Source organism: Myxocyprinus asiaticus, chromosome 1 (assembly GCF_019703515.2).
Source record: "Myxocyprinus asiaticus isolate MX2 ecotype Aquarium Trade chromosome 1, UBuf_Myxa_2, whole genome shotgun sequence".
NCBI classification, from domain to species: Eukaryota; Metazoa; Chordata; class Actinopteri; order Cypriniformes; family Catostomidae; genus Myxocyprinus; species Myxocyprinus asiaticus.
In genome coordinates, this window is record NC_059344.1 from 29,638,109 (window position 1) to 29,660,699 (window position 22,591).

At 37.6% G+C, this 22,591-nt stretch overlaps 1 protein-coding gene across 1 annotated transcript; it reads right to left on the bottom strand.

The window, feature by feature from the left end:
* Positions 1-60: 60 nt before the first annotated feature.
* Positions 61-21,458, bottom strand: LOC127455003 (cysteine--tRNA ligase, cytoplasmic-like). Its single transcript, XM_051722556.1, has 22 exons — positions 21,221-21,458; positions 19,374-19,465; positions 19,148-19,236; positions 18,696-18,792; positions 18,443-18,541; positions 16,812-16,961; positions 14,843-14,983; positions 14,319-14,407; positions 14,125-14,246; positions 13,511-13,623; positions 13,275-13,403; positions 12,904-13,033; positions 12,620-12,723; positions 9,313-9,410; positions 9,018-9,207; positions 7,125-7,193; positions 6,864-6,945; positions 3,308-3,388; positions 3,155-3,222; positions 1,715-1,774; positions 1,454-1,537; positions 61-1,271 (listed from the first exon to the last, which is right to left on the bottom strand). The coding sequence occupies exons 1-22, from the start codon at positions 21,456-21,458 to the stop codon at positions 1,170-1,172; spliced, it is 2,427 nt and encodes an 808-aa protein (XP_051578516.1). The 3' UTR covers positions 61-1,169.
* Positions 21,459-22,591: the final 1,133 nt, after the last annotated feature.

Sequence of the window (22,591 nt, forward strand, 5' to 3'; positions counted from 1 at the left end):
GGACAAAAGAACTGATGCCAAAATGATTAAAACTAAGATATTGGAGACAAACAAGAATCATACATTATTCAAAATCCTTTTTTATTTTGGTTCTTCATGTTCTTATAAAGAGTATGTTAATACTAACAATGACTGGTTCTCCTATGTGTGCCTCTGCATTTCCTTTTGCGGTTAACCTGCAAACCTTTGGTTCCTTCATTCCTGTTTCATTTGAGAAACTTTGATTCTGGGGGAATCATATATATCATTGGCTGATGTGTAAACATTGCTTCAGAAAAGTGCCTACTTGAACAGCCAGGTTTTATAAAAGCCATTATTGAATCAATATTGAAAACATTAGAGGGATAGTTCACCCAAAAATGAAAATTTTCTCATAGTTTACTCACCCTCGTGCCATCCCAGATGTGTATGACTTTATTTCTTCTGCCGAACACAAATATTTCAGCTCTGTTGGTCCATTCAATGCAAGTGAATGGTGGCCAGAACTTTGAAGCTCAAAAAAGCATATAAATGCAGCATAAAAGTAATCCATCCGACTCCAGTGGTTAAATCCATGTCTTCTGAAGCGATATGATAGGTGAAGGTGAGAATCACATGCTTATGCTTTTTGAGCTTCAAAGATTTGGACCCTGTTGATTTGAATTGAATGGACCTACAGAGCTGTAACATTCTTCTAAATATATTTGTTTGTGATCAACAGAAGAAAGTCATACACATCTGGGATGGCATGAGGATGAGCAAATGATGAGAGAATAAAACATTTTGGGTGAACTATCCTTTTAAATGTCTGAGCAATCCTTCTTACATAACTCTAATTAACCATCATAATCCACAGTAGAAAGATTAATATATCCTCACATCTTTGTTCTATGTGTGTTAAAAGCACATACTATAAAGTCTATACCCTTATTATCAAGTCATAAAATACCTTTCGCTATAGTCTTGTTTGCAAAACATCAGGAAAATGATAACCTTCTAATCACGATCAGAAGGACTTGTAGCAAAACTTTGCCAAAGTTTGAGCCAAAACTCATCAATTAAATCTTTAAATCTTGCTGCCTTTTTACAAACACAAGAAGACAAGTTTACAACAGACATTATGGGCGGATCACAAGTCACACCAGACTCAATGCGTCATATTCTCAGCTTCCGTTCTGGGTTGATTGGAGTTATTCATTGTACAGCTTCTCTTGGGCCTCATAAAGCTTGCGAAGCTTTTTGGTCAGTCCCTTACTGAGCTCCTTCCCCTCAGCATCATGTGTTGGGAAGCCCTGCATATGCAAAGAACAACAGACGTATAGTACCAGTAGTATTTCTGAATAATGTACATGTAACGGAATGATTTAAAATTCATAGGGACACACCCATCCACTATAGTCACCTTGAAAATGATCCAAACATACAGTAGTGACAGTGTATCTTATGACAGAGAAGACTTAACAGTTTGTTTTACCATTTCATCAAAGCTGGAGTACTTGTCAGTCTCAGATCGGAACATCTCACTGGGTTTAACCTTCATTTTTGCCAGCTTTGCCATCTAGCAAAAAAAAAAAAAAAAAAAAAAAAAAAAAGTACAAATAAATAAAAGTAAAAATAATTAAAAACAATGAAGCACTAATGAGACCACTTCTCTAAGTATTTAAAAATAAAATGTTTATTCATAGAATTAGAAGCATTCAACATGACTAAATTATGAAGTGTTTGCTCTAATCACCTCTTGTTCTTGTTTTTTCCTGGCAGCCTCCTCTTTTTTCTTTTTCTTTTCCTCTTCCAACTTGAAACATAACACAGTGAATGAAATATTAGCATAATACACATATTTGCAATCAATATACGAGGTTCCCACAGTCATGGAAAACCTTAAAATATCAGGGAATTTTCTAATTGTGATTTCCATGCTTGGAAAAGTCATGGAAATGATTATAAACCTTTAAAAGCATGGAAATTCAATGGTCAAAAAGACAGTGAACCCAAAGTATATTAACATGAAAAGTTAAAATAAAGAAATAATGCTAGCCTTAAATGTAACATTTAAATTTTACTTTAGCAGTCTTCTTTTTCTCTTTTGTTCTGAACAGATTTCATCTGTCTATTTAGTGTAGAAAAAACAATTACATACATGTGCCTATAGAACAGCAGATTACAGGTTTGTTAAAGGAATATTCCGGGTTCAATACAAGTTAAGCTCAATCCACAGCATTTGTGGCATAATGATGATTTCCACAAAAAATAATTTCGACTCGTCCCTCCTTTTCTTCAAAAAAAAAAAAAAAAAAAAAAAAAAAAAAAAAAAAGCACAAATCTGGGCTACAGAGTGAGGCACTTACAATGGAAGTGAATGGGGCCAATTTTTGAGGTTTTAAAGGCAGAAATTTGAAGCTTATAATTTTATAAAAGCACTTACATGATTTCTTTCTGTTAAAACTGGTATATTTTTTAAATTATCAAAACATAATTTTGATGTTTACACTCATATTTTTTTTTGTTTTGTGACTATACTTTTGAAACAGTGAGCATTTTAACATTCAAAAATTGGCCCCATTCACTTCCATTGTAAGTGCCTCACTTTAACCCAGATTTATTTATTTATTTATTTATTTTAAAGAAAAGGAGGGACGAGTCAAACATTGTTTTGTGGAAATCAACATTATGCCACAAATGCTGTCGATTGAGCTTAACTTTTATTGAACCCAGAATATTCCTTTAACATATGCTTCTTAAATTTGTTAATTCCCAAATAAGAGGGAGCTCTATGACACTCATAAACTTATAGGTAAGTATCGTAGGTGGCCTTTTTTAGAAACATTATTTACTGTTCTTCACAGACTGTCTCGGGTGAATCATGACTGGTCTGCACGTCTTAAGATGCTAGTGTACCCACATGGTTCAAAGAAGGTATAGCAATTAACCAGTGCAACTTGAGTCCTTGCAATATATTCAGAAGACCGCCATTTATACTGTCAAGTTGAAAAGGCCTAAATAAATTTTTCATAACTTGGTTTGCATCTGAAACATTTCTTTTGTGATGCCTGAGATGCTAAGGAGCATTTTTCCACTGACAGATGGAACGTATCACCTTACAACGGAGGAGTAGATAACATAAAGCTGACTAATGACACATGAAGGCCATGTTTCCTTCCTGATTCTGCATTACCTTTTTCTTCTCCTCTCTTTCCTTCAGCAGCGTCTCTTTGTCCACCAGCTTTACCCCTGTGGGAAGTCCTTAAAAACCCCCACAACAATAACAACAGACATTTAAACAGATTTTTTTAAATACTGTATATCATAGCAAATATGTTTTTTATACCATCACGATCCTCCAGTCGGACACCCAACTCGGGTAAAGTGTCATCACGTAATAGATCACAGAGCTGCAGCAATTCTGTCACTGGAACACAAACAAAGTTCTCTTATGAACTCTTTTCTGTATTGAAAGGACAATCTGTATTGTGTGCAAATGCCTGTTGGAGATATTGCAACAGAGAAGTCCTTAAAAAAAAAAAAGTATTTATAAAAGAAACAATATATAAAAGAAACAAAGACTCTTAAATTATAGCAAAGCAAATTACTGGTGTTCACACTGTTAAACTGTTTTAGATCTTTGGACAAAAAAAAAAAAAAAAAAAGGAGGTATGCCTTACAATAAGGTTGTATTCATGAACATTATTTATTGCATCAGTACATCAGGAACTAACAATTATATTTCACATCTTTTATTAATCGTACTTAATGTTAATTTATCAGAATACTACTGTTTATTGTTTGTTTGTGTTTGTTTATAATGCATTAACTAATGTTAATTTTTACAACTTTTAATGTAAAAATTTACATGAACCAAGATGAACAAATGCTTCGAAAATATTCTTCAGTTTTTTTTCTTAATGAATACAGCCTTATTTGTACATTGTTACCAAAGAAGACTTATAAACACATATATGCTGCACAGTACATATACACCGAAAAGCCACAACATTAAAACCACCTGCCTCCTTATGGGCTGGTTTGAGTATTTCTGTAACTGCTGATCTCCTGGGATTTTCACACACAACAGTCTCTAGAATTTACTCAGAATGGTGCCAAAAACAAAAAACATCCAGTGAGCGGCAGTTCTGCGACGGAAATGCCTTGTTGATGAGAGAGGTCAACAGAGAATGGCCAGATTGGTTTGAACTGACAACGTCTATGGTAACTCAGATAACCGCTCTGTACAATTGTGATGAGAAGAATATCATCTCAGAATGCTATTCTGAGATGTGGGTTGGTGCTGTTTTGGTGCACGAGGGGGACCTACACAATATTAGGCAGGTGGTTTTAATGTTGTGGCTGATCGGAGTCAGGGGTGGAAAGAGTACTGAAAAATAATACTCAAGTACTGTTACTTCTTAAAAAATTTAGTATGAGTAGAGTAAAAGTACTTGTTCTAAAAACTACTCAAGTAAGAGTAAAAGAGTAGCTCATTTAAAAGTACTCATGAATAGTGAGTATTGAGTACTGAGTTACGAAAGCTATGCCCCTTTATAATAAAACTCGATGCTGCAATTTAAAAATGTAGCACACATACTGTAATTTACATTCCCTTTTATGGCTGTTTGCCAGAAAGAATAAAAATAAAATAAAAATAGGTATTTTATAGGTGTTTGTGACTGACAACTTTTAAAATACATCACTTATCTATGATACTGTAAACACTACATGAATCTGATGGAAAAAAATAAAAGGGTGACATGATTACAGAAATGAAAAGATTAAAGTTATTTTCAATACAATGATCCCCATTTTATATCATAATGTATTAAACAATTACATTAAAATCAGTTTGTGTGTAATGTCTAAATTTCCCTTAATGCCGACAGAGAGTTACTGTTGTGCATAAAACACGTTCACAACAATGCAAGGAATGCAAAAAAACAAAAACATAAAAAAAGCTGGGTCACTTGGCGCGTCACGTCCCACACAATAGGGGGGGTAGAGCAATTGTTTGGTACAAGAATTTCTAGCAAAAATGTACTTAAATATTGATCTTTTTCCACACACACACCTATCATATCTCTTCTGAAGACATGGATTAAACCACTGGAGTCATATGGATTAATTTTGTGCTGCATTTATGTGCTTTTTGGAGCATCAACATTTTGGCATCCATTCACTTGTATTATATGGACCTACAGAGCTGAAATATTCTTTTAAAATCTTAATTTGTGTTCTGCTGAAGAAAGAAAGTCATAGACATCTGGGATGGCATGAGGGTGAGTAAATGATGAGAGAATTTTCATTTTTGAGTAAACTATTTCTTTAAGGGGTCCACACTGTCCTCCTTTTGAGATACAGTGTTCCACATTGATTTAGTTCTTGTATCTTTTAAGCCCATAAATAGTTGTGTTCTCATTCTAATGCACAATTTTCTGAAGTTTGTGACTGGTGGAATATCTACAAAGGTACCTACAACCACAAAAATATCTACAACCTCTACAAAGGTTGATACTTTTCTATCAGGCATTAGAAAAAATTTGATAAAGGCTAAGCATAATTATAAATTATTTTATCATCTCTACTTTCCTGGTAATTTATTATACAAATTAACACACTCTCTACATCAGGGGTTGGTATTATAAAAAAACAAAAAAAACCTAACAATATTATTAACAAATATTATTATTAAAAATGTCACTGTTTTATTCTATTACTTTAATACTTTTAAAGCTACTCAAGTTATTCAGCCAAAAGTAGTGAGCAGTTTTCTCGTTTCCTTGTTATTGTTGTTTGATTAATAGCCTTTATATGACATAGCCTACAGTGCTCAATTCGGTTACATGTACACTTCAAGTCCAACATTTTGATGCAAATATGCTTTTTGTCTCACTGTTTACGTTCACTTTAGACCAAACCAACTGCGTTTACATTAATGCCTCATCAAGATGGGAACTGGCGGAATTATAAAGTGTATCTGACTATTTAGGCGCATTAGCGCACAAACATTAGTCGCCTGTCAATCAAACAGCACGAAGCTACAGACATCAGAAAATAAAAACTCAATCTTTTATACTTCATCTAGATCAACCAACCAGTGGTTGTCTTGCTATCGCGATCGATGCAATGAACACCCCTGATCTAGATGTAGAACATAGTCTAAGTGTAGAAAATTACTCTAAAGTTCATCATCGATTTCGATCTCTTTTTTTTTTTCAGATAAACATCAAGATTGTTTTAGCGCCCAGCCCTATTGATAACATTGCCTTAATCTCTTACATCAACCCAATAATCTCAGTGATAAATAGCTAATTTACAGGCTACATTAGACACACAAAATCTATTAAGCAGAAGTATGAAATTTACCTCGATATGTTTCTTAAAATTAGAGGCAGGATTAATGCTGATATCTGGCTTGAGCAAGTTAAACTCACATGACACAGTCAGGCAATTGGCCTTTTTCACTGTGAAAATCCCTTTCAGGTGCGGCCGTGATGTTCAGGTGTTGAAAATTCAGGCATCCTCCACATCCATAACAGTTGGTGCCAAATCTACAGCTGCCGTTCAAGTTTTTTACATGTGATTTGATTTGACGGGAGTCACGAGACTCTCCCTAGCCAATCATGTTGATAGATAAAAATAAAATCAGGACAGGGAAGTAGCGAACACAGACGGTGGGAAAATAGCGCATTAAAAGTACAGTTACAGCACTACAAATGTACTCAAGTATACAATTTTTAAACTACTTAAAAAAGTACAATTCCTGGAAAATACTACTTAATTACAGTAACGTGAGTATTTGTAATTCGTTACTTTACACCCCTGATCGGAGTACATGTATATACAGAGAGAGAGAGAGAGAGAGAGAGAGAGAGAGACAGAGAGACAGAATTTACCTTTCTTCTCTCTTGCAATTTTTCTGACTTCTTCCCTGAAGTCTGACAGCACTGACAAATAGGGCATGACTGTGTTCTCCAGCTAAACAAGCAATTAACAATAGTTGAGGAAGAGATTTCAATAGGTTTTGAAAAAGTTATAGTCTTTATGAAGGCCAACAATCCATACAAACATTAACAGACTCCATCTTTAATAGCACATCTTCAATGGTCTGGCTTTGTAACAGATGAATCAACCATGATCTGAGTGGTTTTACTTACATCTGCATTCTGTCCATTTTTACCAACAGGGAAACCAATGGGCTCAGTTCCCTCAATAGCTCCAAATGTCTGAAAGAGCAGATAACAGCTTCAGCAATCACTTCAATTCTTTCAATTCAATACTCTACTTATCAGCTTATATACAGGTGCATCTCAATAAATTAGAATGTCATGGAAAAGTTCATTTATTTCAGTAATTCAACTCAAACTGTGAAACTCGTGTATTAAATAAATTCAATGCACACAGACTGAAGTAGTTTAAGTCTTTGGTTCTTTTAATTGTGATGATTTTGGCTCCCATTTAACAAAAACCCACCAATTCACTATCTCAAAAAATTAGAATATGGTGACATGCCAATCAGCTAATCAACTCAAAACACCTGCAAAGGTTTCCTGAGCCTTCAAAATGGTCTCTCAGTTTGGTTCACTAGGCTACACAATCATGGGGAAGACTGCTGATCTGACAGTTGTCCAGAAGACAATCATTGACACCCTTCACAAGGAGGGTAAGCCACAAACATTCATTGCCAAAGAAGCTGGCTGTTCACAGAGTGCTGTATCCAAGCATGTTAACAGAAAGTTGAGTGGAAGGAAAAAGTGTGGAAGAAAAAGATGCACAACCAACCGAGAGAACCGCAGCCTTATGAGGATTGCAAAATTGATTCAAGAATTTGGGTGAACTTCACAAGGAATGGACTGAGGCTGGGGTCATGGCATCAAGAGCCACCACACACAGACGTGTCAAGGAATTTGGCTACAGTTGTCGTATTCCTCTTGTTAAGCCACTCCTGAACCACAGACAACGTCAGAGGCATCTTACCTGGGCTAAGGAAAAGAAGAACTGGACTGTTGCCCAGTGTTCCAAAGTCCTCTTTTCAGATGAGAGCAAGTTTTGTATTTCATTTGGAAACCAAGGTCCTAGAGTCTGGAGGAAGGGTGGAGAAGCTCATAGCCCAAGTTGCTTGAAGTCCAGTGTTAAATTTCCACAGTCTGTGATGATTTGGGGTGCAATGTCATCTGCTGGTGTTGGTCCATTGTGTTTTTTGAAAACCAAAGTCACTGTACCCGTTTACCAAGAAATTTTGGAGCGCATCATGCTTCCTTCTGCTGACGAGCTTTTTAAAGATGCTGATTTCATTTTCCAGCAGGATTTGGCACCTGCCCACACTGCCAAAAGCACCAAAAGTTGGTTAAATGACCATGGTGTTGGTGTGCTTGACTGGCCAGCAAACTCACCAGACCTGAACCCCATAGAGAATCTATGGGGTATTGTCAAGAGGAAAATGAGAAACAAGAGACCAAAAAATGCAGATGAGCTGAAGGCCACTGTCAAAGAAACCTGGGCTTCCATACCACCTCAGCAGTGCCACAAACTGATCACCTCCATGCCACGCCGAACTGAGGCAGTAATTAAAGCAAAAGGAGCCCCTACCAAGTATTGAGTACATATACAGTAAATGAACATACTTTCCAGACTTTTTTTATTGGTCTTATGATGTATTCTAATTTTTTGAGATAGTGAATTGGTGGGTTTTTGTTAAATGGGAGCCAAAATCATCACAATTAAAAGAACCAAAGACTTAAACTACTTCAGTCTGTGTGCACTGAATTTATTTAATACACGAGTTTCACAATTTGAGTTGAATTACTGAAATGAACTTTTCCACGACATTCTAATTTATTGAGATGCACCTGTAGTTCTGCAGAGGACTACACATTACACTTTATTGTATCAAGTCGGGTGGAGAATGTTCGAGAGGACACAGAAATAATGGCCTTCATTGTTTGACAACTAACCTCACTGCATCGAGTATCAAGAGGTTCAAACTGTTCTACTATTCAGTGTTTTCAAATTCATTATGATTTTCATTGTAATGACAGGTGGCATGCTACCTTAAGCATGTCGGTCAAGTATAGGGCGATGCTCTCTAGCAGCATGCGATTGGGTGGCAGTTTTGCACTCCCTCTGGCTGCCATGTAGGTGTTACTCTGCCCGACCAGGGCACGCATCTCCTCCAGAGCAGAACGAGTGTCTATGTTGTCACACAGCGCCTCATGTACTGATGCTTTCTTCTCATTGAAACTGCACAAACATAAGGGTAATGAGTGACAAAGCTTTAAATGTAGGACAGTGATTTTTTTTTTGCGAAAAAAGGCACAGTTTAGTCTACTGGAATGTGTATGTAACCTTTTATTCAGTTCAATCTCCTCAGCTTCCCATTTCTCAAACTGGCCAGTGATGTCAGTAGGGCTCCTAAGAATGTCTTTTACATTTAGGAAGAACTCCTGTGGAAAAAGATTGATACAATGTAAAATTAAAGAGGGGCAGAGCACAGAAACAATACAAAAATAATGATGTAACAACAGTTACATTTCACATTACGAATCCTCCAGGTTAAATGCATTAAATTATAAACTCAGCAAAAAAAGAAACGTCCTCTCACTTTCAACTACTTTTATTTTCAGCAAACTTAACATGTGTAAATATTTGTATGAACATAAAAAGATTCAACAACTAAGACGTAAACTGAACAAGTTTCACAGATATATGACTAACAGAAATGGAATTATGTGTCCCTGAACAAAGTCAAAAGTAACAGTCAGTATCTGGTGTGGCCACCAGCTGCATTAAGTACTGCAGTGCATCTCCTCCTCATGGACTGCACCAGATTTGCCAGTTCTTGCTGTGAGATGTTACCCCAATCTTCCACCAAAGCACTTGCAAGTTCCCGGACATTTCTGGGGGGAATGGCCCTAGCCCTCACCCTCCGATCCAACAGGTCCCAGACGTGCTCAATGGGATTGAGATCCAGGTTCTTCGCTGGCCATGGCCGAACACTGACATTCCTGTCTTGCAGGAAATCATGCACAGAACGAGCAGTATGACTGGTGGCATTGTCATACTGGAGGGTCATGTCAGGATGAGCCTGCAGGAAGGGTACCACATGAGGGAGGAGGATGTCTTCCCTGTAATGCACAGCGTTCTGATTGCCTGCAATGACAACAAGCTCAGTCCGATGATGCTGTGACACACCGCCCAAGACTATGACGGACCCTCCAGCTCCAAATCGATCCCGCTCCAGAGTACAGGCCTCGGTGTAACGCTCATTCCTTTGACGATAAACGCGAGTCTGACCATCACCCCTGGTGTGACAAAACCGCGCCTCATCAGTGAAGAGCTGTCCTGTCTGGTCCAGCGAAGGTGGGTTTGTGCCCATAGGCGACGTTATTGCCGGTGATGTCTGGTAAGGACCTGCCTTACAGCAGGCCTACAAGCCCTCAGTCCAGCCTCTCTCAGCCTATTGCGGACAGTTTGAGCACTGATGGAGGGATTGTGCATTCCTGATGTAACTCGGGCAGTTGTTGTTGCCATCCTGTACCTGTCCCGCAGGTGTGATATTCGGATGTACCGATCCTGTGCAGGTGTTGTTACACGTGGTCTGCCACTGCGAGGACGATCAGCTGTCCTTCCTGTCTCCCTGTAGTGCTGTCTTAGGCATCTCACAGTACGGACATTGCAATTTATTGCCCTGGCCACATCTGCAGTCCTCATGCCTCCATGCAACATGCCTAAGGCACATTCACGCAGATGAGCAGGGACCCTGGGCATCTTTCATTTGGTGTTTTTCAGAATCAGTAGAAAGGTCTCTTTATTGTCCTACGTTTTTATAACTGTGACCTTAATTGCCTACCATCTGTAAGCAGTTAGTGTCTTAACGACCGTTCCACAGGTGCATGTTCATTAATTGTTTATGGTTAATTGAACAAGCATGGAAAACATTGTTTAAACACTTTACAATAAAGAGCTGTAAAGTTATTTGGAATTTTTTGGTGTCCTGAAAAAGTAATTTTATTTACAGCATCTGTGGCATGTTTTCATACTTCGACAACATGCCACAGATGCTGCTGAACTTAACTTGTATTTAACCCTACATTTTCCTTTAACCCTTAAACGCATACCTCGGGTCTTTAGTTACCCAATTATTAACTTTAATCAAAAAAATTTAACAATCGTCAACAATGGTGAATTACCAGTATTCAATATGCTTGTGCACATACAGTACATCCTATACATGCTATGTTTTACTCAAGGTGGTTTAATTTAAATTTGACATTGCTATTCAAAGAAGAAACATGAACAGTATGATATGACTATTGTCATTCTGAGAAAATAATGTGAAAATAATGTGTAACTTATGTGTAGTATCTTATGTGTTATGTTTAGCTCAATGTGTTTGACAGCCAGTTGCATCTCATGAAAATTTAGTGTGAAATTAATGAATCCTGTTCTTGATTTGTCCTGATTTGTTGCATTATCTATGAAAAATAAAGGAATAAATAAATGTTATTCTATTATTTTCTAATTGTCTTAAAAATTTTACTTTATCTGGGCATTGTGAAGATCCATTTGTGATAGATACAAGTGCCGGGTCTCTAAAGACCCGAATATGTAAATGTATTTGGGAAAATTCCCATGCATTTAAGGTTAATTTGTTTACTTTTGTGTTGTTTGTGTAACACTTTCCCACACTATCAGTTAACATGTTGTAAAAACCCACACTAAAATCAAAACCCTACCTTGCACCTGTGACTTCAAAGTGTAAAAAAAAAAAAAAGAAAAAAAAAAAAACCTTGCATCGCAGCAACATAAGTTTATTTTCAGGCTCAATTCATAAACACCTTTTCTGAGGCAGTTCTATATTTTACACACAAAATTCTACTAAGCCTATTTTTAAAAAGCCTTTTGTTGAAAAGCTAGAAGGCAATTGGATCACCTCAGAAGACATGGATTTAACCACTGGAGTCTTATGGATTACTTTTACGCTGCCCTTATGTGATTTTTGGAGCTTCAAAATTTTGGTCACCATTCACTTGCACTTCTAAAAATCTTTGTTTGTGTTCTGGAGAAGAAAGTCAAACACATCTGGGATGGCATTATAGTGAGTAAATGATGAGAGAATTTTCATTTTGGGGTGAACTATCCCTTTAACTACATGAGTAACATGTTTTACACTACAATACAATCTTCAGCTTTTTAATTTATTTAGCTTGCATTTGGCACCTCAGAACATCTAAATGGTTATGTATTATTGGAGCAAAGTTCTGTTGGGGGAATTGCACTATTATTGCATCATTTTCTAATAAGCCATCTTTATTTTTTCTAAAGTACAGTCTTTGGAGGTAGTCATAGGTAACCTTCTCAAACTTCCATTGCTAATGACTGCCTGTGAGTTTCAGGCTAATCTGGAGCTCTTCCCATGTTATATTCCTTGGTGACAGAGTAATTGATAGGTGGAAAGAAGCACAAGACAGAATTAATGTGCCCTGAAGGACACACGCTATTCTCTGACCTTCCAGATCCTTGTTGGTGTCAAGATAAGCCTATTGAGCACTCATGAGTATTTTGTATACTGATAACTAGAGGATATAAAATTTAGATAAAGTATGTATTTTGGACACCTTCTCCATCACCTCTTCCTTTTGGTTACACTCACATTTATGAACTTCTCATACTGGATGGCCGACTCCATAGTGTTATTGGAGTAATCCAACGTGTCTTTCCATGAGTGCATGAGAAAGGCCAAACGAAGCTGCCTAGCTAAAAAGAAATACAACACAAAACTTTTGACTTCCTATTGCTTCCAGATAATTACTAGCATAAATGTATAAGGAAACATGAATGCACATATGAATGCACAAATGTAAATGCAGTACACGCATATGCAGATGTCTAAACATAACAATGTTTCTAATAATTCTATAGTTATTGCCTAAATACCTGAATGTTTAGCCAGGGCATCTTTAATAGTAATAAAGTTCTTTAGAGATTTAGACATCTTGCATCCAGCGATGGTCAGGTGACCTGTGTGCAAGAAATACCGCACCCAGTGATCATTCTCAAAGTAGGCCTGTAGAAAAAAATCAAATCAAATGATTATATAAAGACAAAGCTTTAATCATACTCCACACTGAAATTAAAAGGTGCGATACACAGTATTCGATGGTCAGAATCAAGTTCTTCATAATCAGTCTTCAGATGAACTGTTTTAGTCATAATCTGTAATGATTATGAACTGCCATGGAATCTATCATGGAATCTAACCGGCTTCTAGCAGTGGCTATTACACATTTTTCACATGAGAACCTCACCTCAGACTGCGCCAACTCATTGTCATGATGAGGAAAACGCAAGTCGAATCCTCCTCCGTGGATATCCATAGACTCTCCCAATATGGATCCAGCCATGGCTGAACACTCAATATGCCATCCAGGTCTTCCCTACAACATTCCAGGAGAATTGCAAGTATTGTGCCAAACGTAATCATTAGGACCATGCATTCAAAGACTTAAAGTCACACATGTTTTCCTGATGTGTAATTTCTAACCTTTCCCCAGGGGGAGTCCCAGGATGGTTCTCCAGGCTTGGAGGCTTTCCACAATGCAAAGTCATTCTGTGATCTCTTTTCACTGAGTCTGTCTGCTGAGATACTCAAGTCTCCTGCAAATATAAAAACGAGAAGAAAAAATAATTTTCTCTTTAAACAAAAAAACAAACAAAAGGTACAAACAATTGTCAGAGAAGACACTTTTCATGAAGACAAATCAGAGTACAAGCAATTACACATCCCCTCCTAATGCTCTGTAATAAACAGGTAATTCAGGCTCATTGTATCCACTGTTTTGATTATGATAGCGCTATATGCACAATTCAACTCTGCTCTATCAATGTGCATCAAGACAGTTATATAGCAATACTGCATTGCCATTTCCAGATTGTACTGCCATGGAAATTATTGACAGTCAAGGTGGATCTCCAAACACTACCCTAAGCGATTGACAGTGCATTTTTTGTGCTTTAAACATAAAAAGACCCATAAAAGTGTACGTATATCATAGTTACATACCTTCAGTGGATGGCATTAACCAAATTCCTGCCTTTTTACAATTGCAATAATGCAAACATGTTCATGTACTTTGATTCCTGTTCTCTGAACTGTACCTTCTCCCTCTTGAAGAGCCTTCTGATCACCAACGGCCTCTGGTACCAGTTTGGCATAAGAGTGAGAAGGGCAGGCGTCAAACTTTGCCGTGTCAAAATATACTGATCCATTTGATTCGTATCTGGTGAGAGAAGACTCCTCAATTAAAATCCTCAATCTAAAATAAAAGACAATCAAATTACTCTATTCCTACCCATAACTGTTGTCCACAATCCTTCTGACAAATGCCACGATCTCTGGCACGTACTCACTGACCCGTGTGAGAACATCAGGAGGGAGGACCTGTCAATCAAAGCACTAGCATTTTACCACTGCTCTGTCTTTTGATGTTTAAACACATGACACAAACACACAGTTCATGTCAACATATTAAATTGCCAAACGCATAATATTATCATTACAAAATTATTTCAAAATTGCTTTCCAGTTTGCCTTTGGATTTCCCTTTAAAGTCAACATGAAGTCAAAACTGACCTGATTTACTTTCTTAATACACATTCTTGTACTTATTACGATTTATTGATGCACATTGTTTCAAAGGAAATGTTTATTTTCGTTGAAACGCCCACCAATCAATTCTTGATGGATAAAATCATGTCCCACCCTACTTTATTTCTCGTTGAATATCCTGTTTCACTCAGAAATACTTCTAAATTATTAGAGATTAGGTTGCAAACTGTTTTATGTTTACTTTAACAGAATTATCATTTCACTCACATTCAGAGCTGCCATGTCTTTATGAAATTCTCCCTCCCAGTATTTCGGCAACAAAGAGAAGATTGAGTTTTCGGTCACTTGGCTACCAAACTGGGAGTCCAACCAATCTGACAAAAGATCCTTGGCTTCCTCCAATAAAACCTAAAAACCATTAACAAAGAACAGAACAAAAAGATTCCGTTTTAGCACTAGGCCACAAATTCACATTATCTTTGATCAAAAACACAACTAAATTGAATACAGGTGGCACTGAAAGACATCGACTGATTTCCAACACTGTGGAAAGAATGGGCCTCATTCACCAATCGTGCATACACATGTATTTTTGCATGAAATCTGTGTACGAACGCTTTCACGAACAAATCATGACTCATCAATAATTTTCGTACTAAAATTTCTTCTAAATATATGAACAAATGTAGAGACAACTGATACCACATGTACGCAAAAATCACATACTCCCCGTGTCCTTATAAACATGGAATAACCATATATATATATATATATATATATACACACACACACATAGATAGTATATACACTGTTTATATATACAACAGTTAGTCTCGGTCCTCGAATCTGATTAGACAAGAGACGTTCCACGAGTACTGATGTCTCAGAACATCAGCACTCAGACGCTTCACTGTTTGTAGCACTCCACTTGTGTTCATGATGTTCTAAACTAAAGTGTAAAAGCAGTGCAGATGTGTAAAAGAGCTACAGTTTGTGTGTCTTTTCATTTTCCCTGTGACATTAAATACTTTAGCCAGCAAAAGACAATGGCGACAAAAGACAATTTTTATGTGTTATGAGCCAGTTAAGTTTGAAGTGCATCGTCTCTCACTCTATGATCGATCGGTTTACTAATCCACTTCGGATTAGTAATACACTACTACAGCTGGGAAACAGAGTTAAACTAACTGCTTCAGCATTTAGACTTATCACAGCTGAGAGACACAACAGACGGAGTACCAGCAATCAAAAACATACTCAAGGCACACTTTCCTTTTACCAGAGTTTCTGCATTGGAAGGAGATAAATATTCAACATGGAAGAGGAGAGAAAGATTTCTATAGTGAATGACTCTTGCGCAATGGCTTGGATGGCTGTTTTTACACAGAGAAAAGAGGACGTATTTGACCAAAATGCCATTATCTTCAGCAAGCTGACTAACACTTCACTACTGCTCGGGAGTCGCAACAAACGCAGGTAATCGCACAAGCTCAATCGCTCATTCTCTCTCTCGCTCAAACACACACATCCTTGTTTCTCCAATAACTTGTTAGAAACAGCCAAAGCTGTCGTTACTAGCTCTAAAGTGATGTTTTCGAATTAGTTACAAAGGCTTGTGCGTGTCTTTTGAACTAGCAATGGCAGATCCTGATCCGTGGCGTAAGAAAGTAGTTCCTTGCACAAAAGGCCTGCTGTGCTAATGTAGGGCCATACAGCACGATTGCGAGTGTGATATTTCTTTAATATATACATATGCACACACGCATGTATAAAATAGTCTTATTTCAAAGTAACAAAAATGATGTGCACTTATAGCTTGAGCTGGGTTCTGTTGCTGCCAAGTGCACGCTCATTGATAGAGTGCACATGCAAAGTACTTTAAACTGTTGGATGATCATCCAACATCTTTAGTGGTACCTATTATAAAATCATTCTAAATTGTAATGTTGTAATGTGCTGTTTTATAGTGTGCTGTTTTTGGCGGCATCTTTCTCTTCAAGTTTAAACTGCACAGACAGTGGTGCTGAAAGCCCTTATATGAAGATTGTTTTGGCATGTTTTATGCAAATTACAAACTTTATGCATGAGCTCCTCCATTTAGAATAGTTTGGATTCATTAAGACAAGATCGAGGATAAGAACAGTTTCATGTGCGAATGTGTATGAAAAATCCAATGTTTTACATTGCCCTGATCAAACTAAATCACATTAAGATCTTTTAAAAGCATCCCAGATACCTCTGCCTGATTCTGAATTGATGCATCTGCAGCTTTGCTCTGCACTGCCACCTGCAAGGGACCCAGGGCAGCATTCACTGCTGCATCCAATCTCTCCAGCATCTGCTTTTTATCTGGGTCTGTAGTCTCAGCAAGCTTCGCTTTAAAGGGCTAAACACAATAAAACAAAATTATATCAAAGCATAAAAGAGGGGAAAGAGATAAAAGCTATGATAGCATTTGTGAGAGGGCTGGAGGGATTTAGGTGGTTTTATTTTGTGCTCAGGCAGGGTTGCATAAATTACTTTAGTGAAGTCATTCATTTTTGTTAGTTAATGGCAGTCCTGCCAGTACTTCTTTAGGCAGGTTATATAAATCTTTATTACCTTGATAATGTTCACATGAAAGGTTTACGCCACACTGAGGCAGGGCACACTGATCATTTACAATCAAAACTAAATATTTTGTTAAAACAGGAGGCAGTCCTGAACTATTACAAAAAGGGTTTATTTCTAACAGAATAATTTGGATTCAGAAATAAATGTGACTAAGCAAATAATTCTGATTTGCAAATTGCATATCTAACCACCTAAAACCAGAACTCTCAGCATTTAAAAAAAATACAAACGGATCTTAAAGGGATAGTTCAACTAAACCGAACATTTAGTCATTATCTACTTAAAGCTGGATTAAACTACACAACTTTAACCCCGATTTTAGCACCCTATGTTGGTGCTAGTTTGCACTAGTTGGCTCCAGTCTGCAGATTTTGGGCCAGTTGGAGTCCTGTAGTATGATCGGTCCTGACTCTGATTTCTTACCCTCCGATTATGATTCCATCTAATCGGAGAATATCAAACATGTTCGATATGTTTGAGCTGACTATCTGTGACTACAGGGGAAATCAAGTTGTGTGTGATGCTCCACGACTTAAATCTAAAGTCACACAGGTGACTCGAAGGTGCTGAGCCACCAAGCTCAAGAAATCGAGATGGTGAACGAGCACTCAAAGTGGAGCTTCACTTTAAACGCCACTCTCCTCGCGTTGCAGTCTCCAAAGACCATACTGGCCGCGTCTTTCACTCAAGACCACACCCAAATGCATTTGACCCATTTCACAGTTCGGAGCACAGAATAGCAGCAACAACAACAGCAGCTCGTTTCCATGTTTGTTTACATTTGTCATGCGGCTCCTTGAATGAGGGACGCATGTTTCTGTGCGAGTTTGTGACCGGACCGGATCGACTTGAAAGTGGGATAATGTGTGATCCCCAGTCATTGGGTGTGTGATGCCCAGTTTTTGTCCGTAGCAACTTTCAAAGTGGGGAAATGTGTGATGCCTAGCAATTTCAATTCTGTTCTGAATTTTAAATGTTGTGTAGAGTAATTCAGCTCAGGTCAGATCCCCTCATGTCACTGAAAACCTCAATGACGTTTTCTTTTGTTTCGCAGTGAATAGCAACTTCAATTTCACCATAAGTGTTCCTCACACAATGCTACCTTGTGGGATCAGAAGCCTTAGAATATATTGCACAAGCTGTTTGAAATACATGTTATTGTGCTTTTTGCCTCTTTTTTTATTGATTTACAGCCCTAATTAGATTTTTAAAAGTCCTTAGAAATATCCACTGTATAAATGTGCTTTTCTCCACCTCTATGGCTGTGAACACGTCCTGCAGTATCTCAGAGGCACTTGGCTTCTTCTCTCTATATTGCTCCAGCAGGTAGTTCTGTCGGGCTCTTTTGATGATCTGAAATTAAGAGGTCACATTGCTCAACATTGTACCCCCTTGATGTGATATTTAGATTAAACTATCCTCAGTAAGTTTCTTATGACCAATTTGTATTTGGAAAATTAAGGAGTTTATACGTGGTAAATTAAGACTGTGCAAACAGTGATCTCACTTTGTCATCAATATCTGTGATGTTCATACAGTAGAAGACATCATATTTGAAATAGTTCTTCAGAATCCTCCGAAGGATATCAAAAGAAATGTAGGATCTGGAAAAATAAGGACAATGAACCATCATGAAAATCAACGCATTAAAAAGAGATTTGTGCAAAAGAAAGGCTTGCAGCTGCATGGGCCTATAATAAAACATTTTATATTCTCTCTCTCAATCGTGTTCATGAAGACATATCAAAACACAATACATGAGATTGCTTTGTGATCTGGATTGCAGCCTCTGTTCCTTTTGGTTAATACACAATAACTAACATTTCCTATGCCTGGATCTGGACTGAATGTGTGCATCAGCCTTTTCATTGATCATTGTATTTAGTCTATTGGGCCATTTTGAACAGCTAGGGCACATTGAAAACAAAGAACTCTATGAATGGCTGAGGAATATGTCACCTGGCATGACCCATGTGAGAAGCATCATACACTGTAGGGCCGCAGCAGTACCACAAAACCCTGTTCCCTCTTTGTGGTACAAACACCTCCTAATTGAATAAAACAAGACAGATATGAATGATAATGACAGATCATTATTCAGTTCACTTCTCACAATGCAATGAAATGTAATGTAAAGTAATGTGCCATCCAGTGAGGTATAGTGTTGTTGTTCTTTCCCCAGTACCTTGGTTCTTGTGAGGCTGTTGTAGAGACACAGCTTTGAAATGTCTGTTCCTTTTGGTGGAGACCAAGGTGGCTGCACCCGTTTTCCCTTTGCTGAAAGACAAAATACATTCTTTAACCAAAATGACTTCATCTAGAACTAAAATTACTTACTTATCTAGATTTAGTAATATTAAAGGGATAGTTCACCCAGAAATAAACATTCTCTCATCATTTACTCACCTTCAGGCCATACCAGATGTGACTTTTTTTTTTCCTGCTGAATACAAACAAAGATTTTTAGAAGAATATTTCAGCTCTGTAGGTCCATACAATACAAGTGAATTGTGGCTAGAACTTTGAAGCCCCAAAAAGCATATAAAGGCAGCAGAAAAATAATCCATAAGACTCCAGTGGTTAAATCCATGTCTTCAGAAGCAATATACTAGATATGGGTGAGAAACAGATCAAAATGTAAGTCCCTTTTTACTTTAAATCTACACTTTAAAATTCTTCTTCTTTTGTTTTTTTGGTGATTCACATTCTTCGTGCATATAGCCACCTTCTGGTCGGGGCTGGTCAAAGGTGGAGCACATACTGTACTGTAGTAAAAAAAATACTGATCTGTTTCTCACCCACACCATCATATCACTTCTGAAGACATGGATTCAACCACTGGAGTCTTATGGATTACTTTTATGCTGCCTTTGTGCTTTTTGGAGCTTCAAAGTTCTTGTCATCATTCACTTGCATTGTATGGACCTAAAAAATATTTGTTTGTGTTCAGCAGAAGAAAGAAAGTCATACACATCTGGGATGGCATGAGGGTGAGAAAATGATGAGAGAATTTTCATTTTACGTGAACTATCACTTTAAAGTCTCAAATTAATCCCAAAAGTAAAAGTAAAAAGTATCTGATTAATAGGCATCCCTCTGTCAAGACAACAGGTGCACCATGGGAATTTGCTTTGGTTACACACCTGCTGTTAAAGTGTACGAGTGGGGTTTTCTTTCTCACAGAAAACATTAAAACATGTATAAATTCATCTAAAAAACACACAGACACACATCAGGGCTCAACATGGAGGATTTTTTCTGCTGACCTGGTCATGCCAGTACTTCAGATTTTTAATTGCCCTGAATACATTTTAACTGGCCAACACGACAAATTCTCATTTTTATTTTTAGCAATGTATTTTTGTGTTTGTACCAGACAAAAGACGATTCATTCATTTTTTAGTTGAATCTTAAGTTTAAAAATGTCCATATTTGACACTTCCAAGTCTAATCATTTCAGAACAATCAATCTCTTCTATGTTGACCAGCTAGATGTTACCTTGGTGACAAGTTTAAATCAGCAGGATTTGTGATCATGTTCGATACATCAGTTTGCAAGGCATAAAAACACATTTACAAGATCAATGAATGTAAGGTTTAGTGACAGTGCAGCGCAGGGCCAACAGGGCAAGTGGCAGTGCTGTCAACTGGCCTGAAACACTTTCACTCTGGCCATCCTTATTATTGGGCCCTGCATAAAATGTAAAAGTGAAACAATTTGCCTAAAGTGAAAGCAAAATCATAGAACATTGTCTTCTAATGAAAAGGCCGTTTAAAGCCACAGAGTCTAAAGTGTGAGCCAGTCCCCTATTTCAAGCCATTTATGGTCCAGAACACATTTCCTGTTTAGACCATAAATTACTCAGCAGTTTTCTGTCAGTTTCAACTTATGCTCTCATGCAACACAAACTGCAGAGGACCTGAGCGTAGACACAACTATGCACAAGACCAAGAAACTAAAATTAATCTACAACGTATGCTCATGCACAACAGGGCCCTGACTAAGAGGGGGCATAAATTCTGTCTACTCACTGCTGCATTCTGGGGTCTGGTCATTCATTTGGGGCTTCAGGGTGGCTATGTGTTTGTACCAGCGCAGGGCATGGACATGCTGATCGGGTGGGGGCCCACAGAGAAGCGAAAAGGCTTCTGTGTCTGCCTGCGAAGGCCCATAGCCGGCCAGGTAACTGCGACTGCTCAAGTACTCATTGAGAGCCTCAACCCTGCGAGCATCCTCGCTTATGCACAGTAAGAAGCCATAATCAGCCATAAAGGCTGGAAAAACAAAAGGGCATAGACACACAGACACATAGAGGAGCAGACATTAGAAAAGAGCTAGGGGCCCCCTGTCCAAGTCCATGTATAGAGAATGACTATGATGCCTATCACGACTATCATTCCTCTGAAACCTAAGCTGTAATTTATCAGCTCACACCAAACTGTACAACTAAATACTCTTGACTGACACTCAATAAGTCAAATAGGTGTATACGGAAATGCAACACTGCTGTAAAAGTGAAACAGAAATTAAACCTAAAAATGATGACATTACCATTAGACAGTACTGTTATTTCACTTTCACTTATGACATATTGGCTATAACCAGACATACACTTTGAACAAATAAACCTGCAAAAGTGTCACTAATACTTGATACGTGTAAATAATAATAATTAAAAAATTATAAAAAAGAGATTACTGTAATTTTATGAAGTCTTTATACTTAATGTGAGAAGCAATACGAATTGCATAATTCTGCCTGACCTTGTGCTGAAGCAATAATATTAATAATAATAAAAATAATGAAAGATAAAATTAAAAGATAAGCCGATATGCTAGGAGAGAGAGACATATAATGTGAGGAGCATAAGTGATGAAACTGCATGAAAATATGCTGAAGCCAAAATAAATAAATTATGAAATAAAAGCTGTCAAAGAATCAGTACGTTAAATCTGTTACACTATAATAAACAGCCTATTTTGAGAGACATCGTTTAAAGAGAATCTGGCACGTTGCCACATATAACATTAGACATTTACTGTGTGTTTAAGAACATTATTAGAGCAGAATACATAGTGGAAACATCCTGAAACATCTGGAGGTCTGGCTGGGACCAGCATTTAAGAACCATTGAAACAGGCATAACGGGGGAAACATGCGTTGATTTTCAACAGCAAACATAATTACCGTTTCATCGCGAACGACCTGAGATACGTAAATAGAGTAAAAATTACCTTGATCTCCCGTGCCTGCCATTTCCCACTATCTGATGCAACAATAACGTGTCCCGGACAACCTGATAGGAACTCACAATGAAACAAAGTCACGCGCAAACCAACGTGCCTGTGAGCGGTTGAACTGATCTCCAGCTCATCGACATGGACTGTGTGCGTGCCTGATGA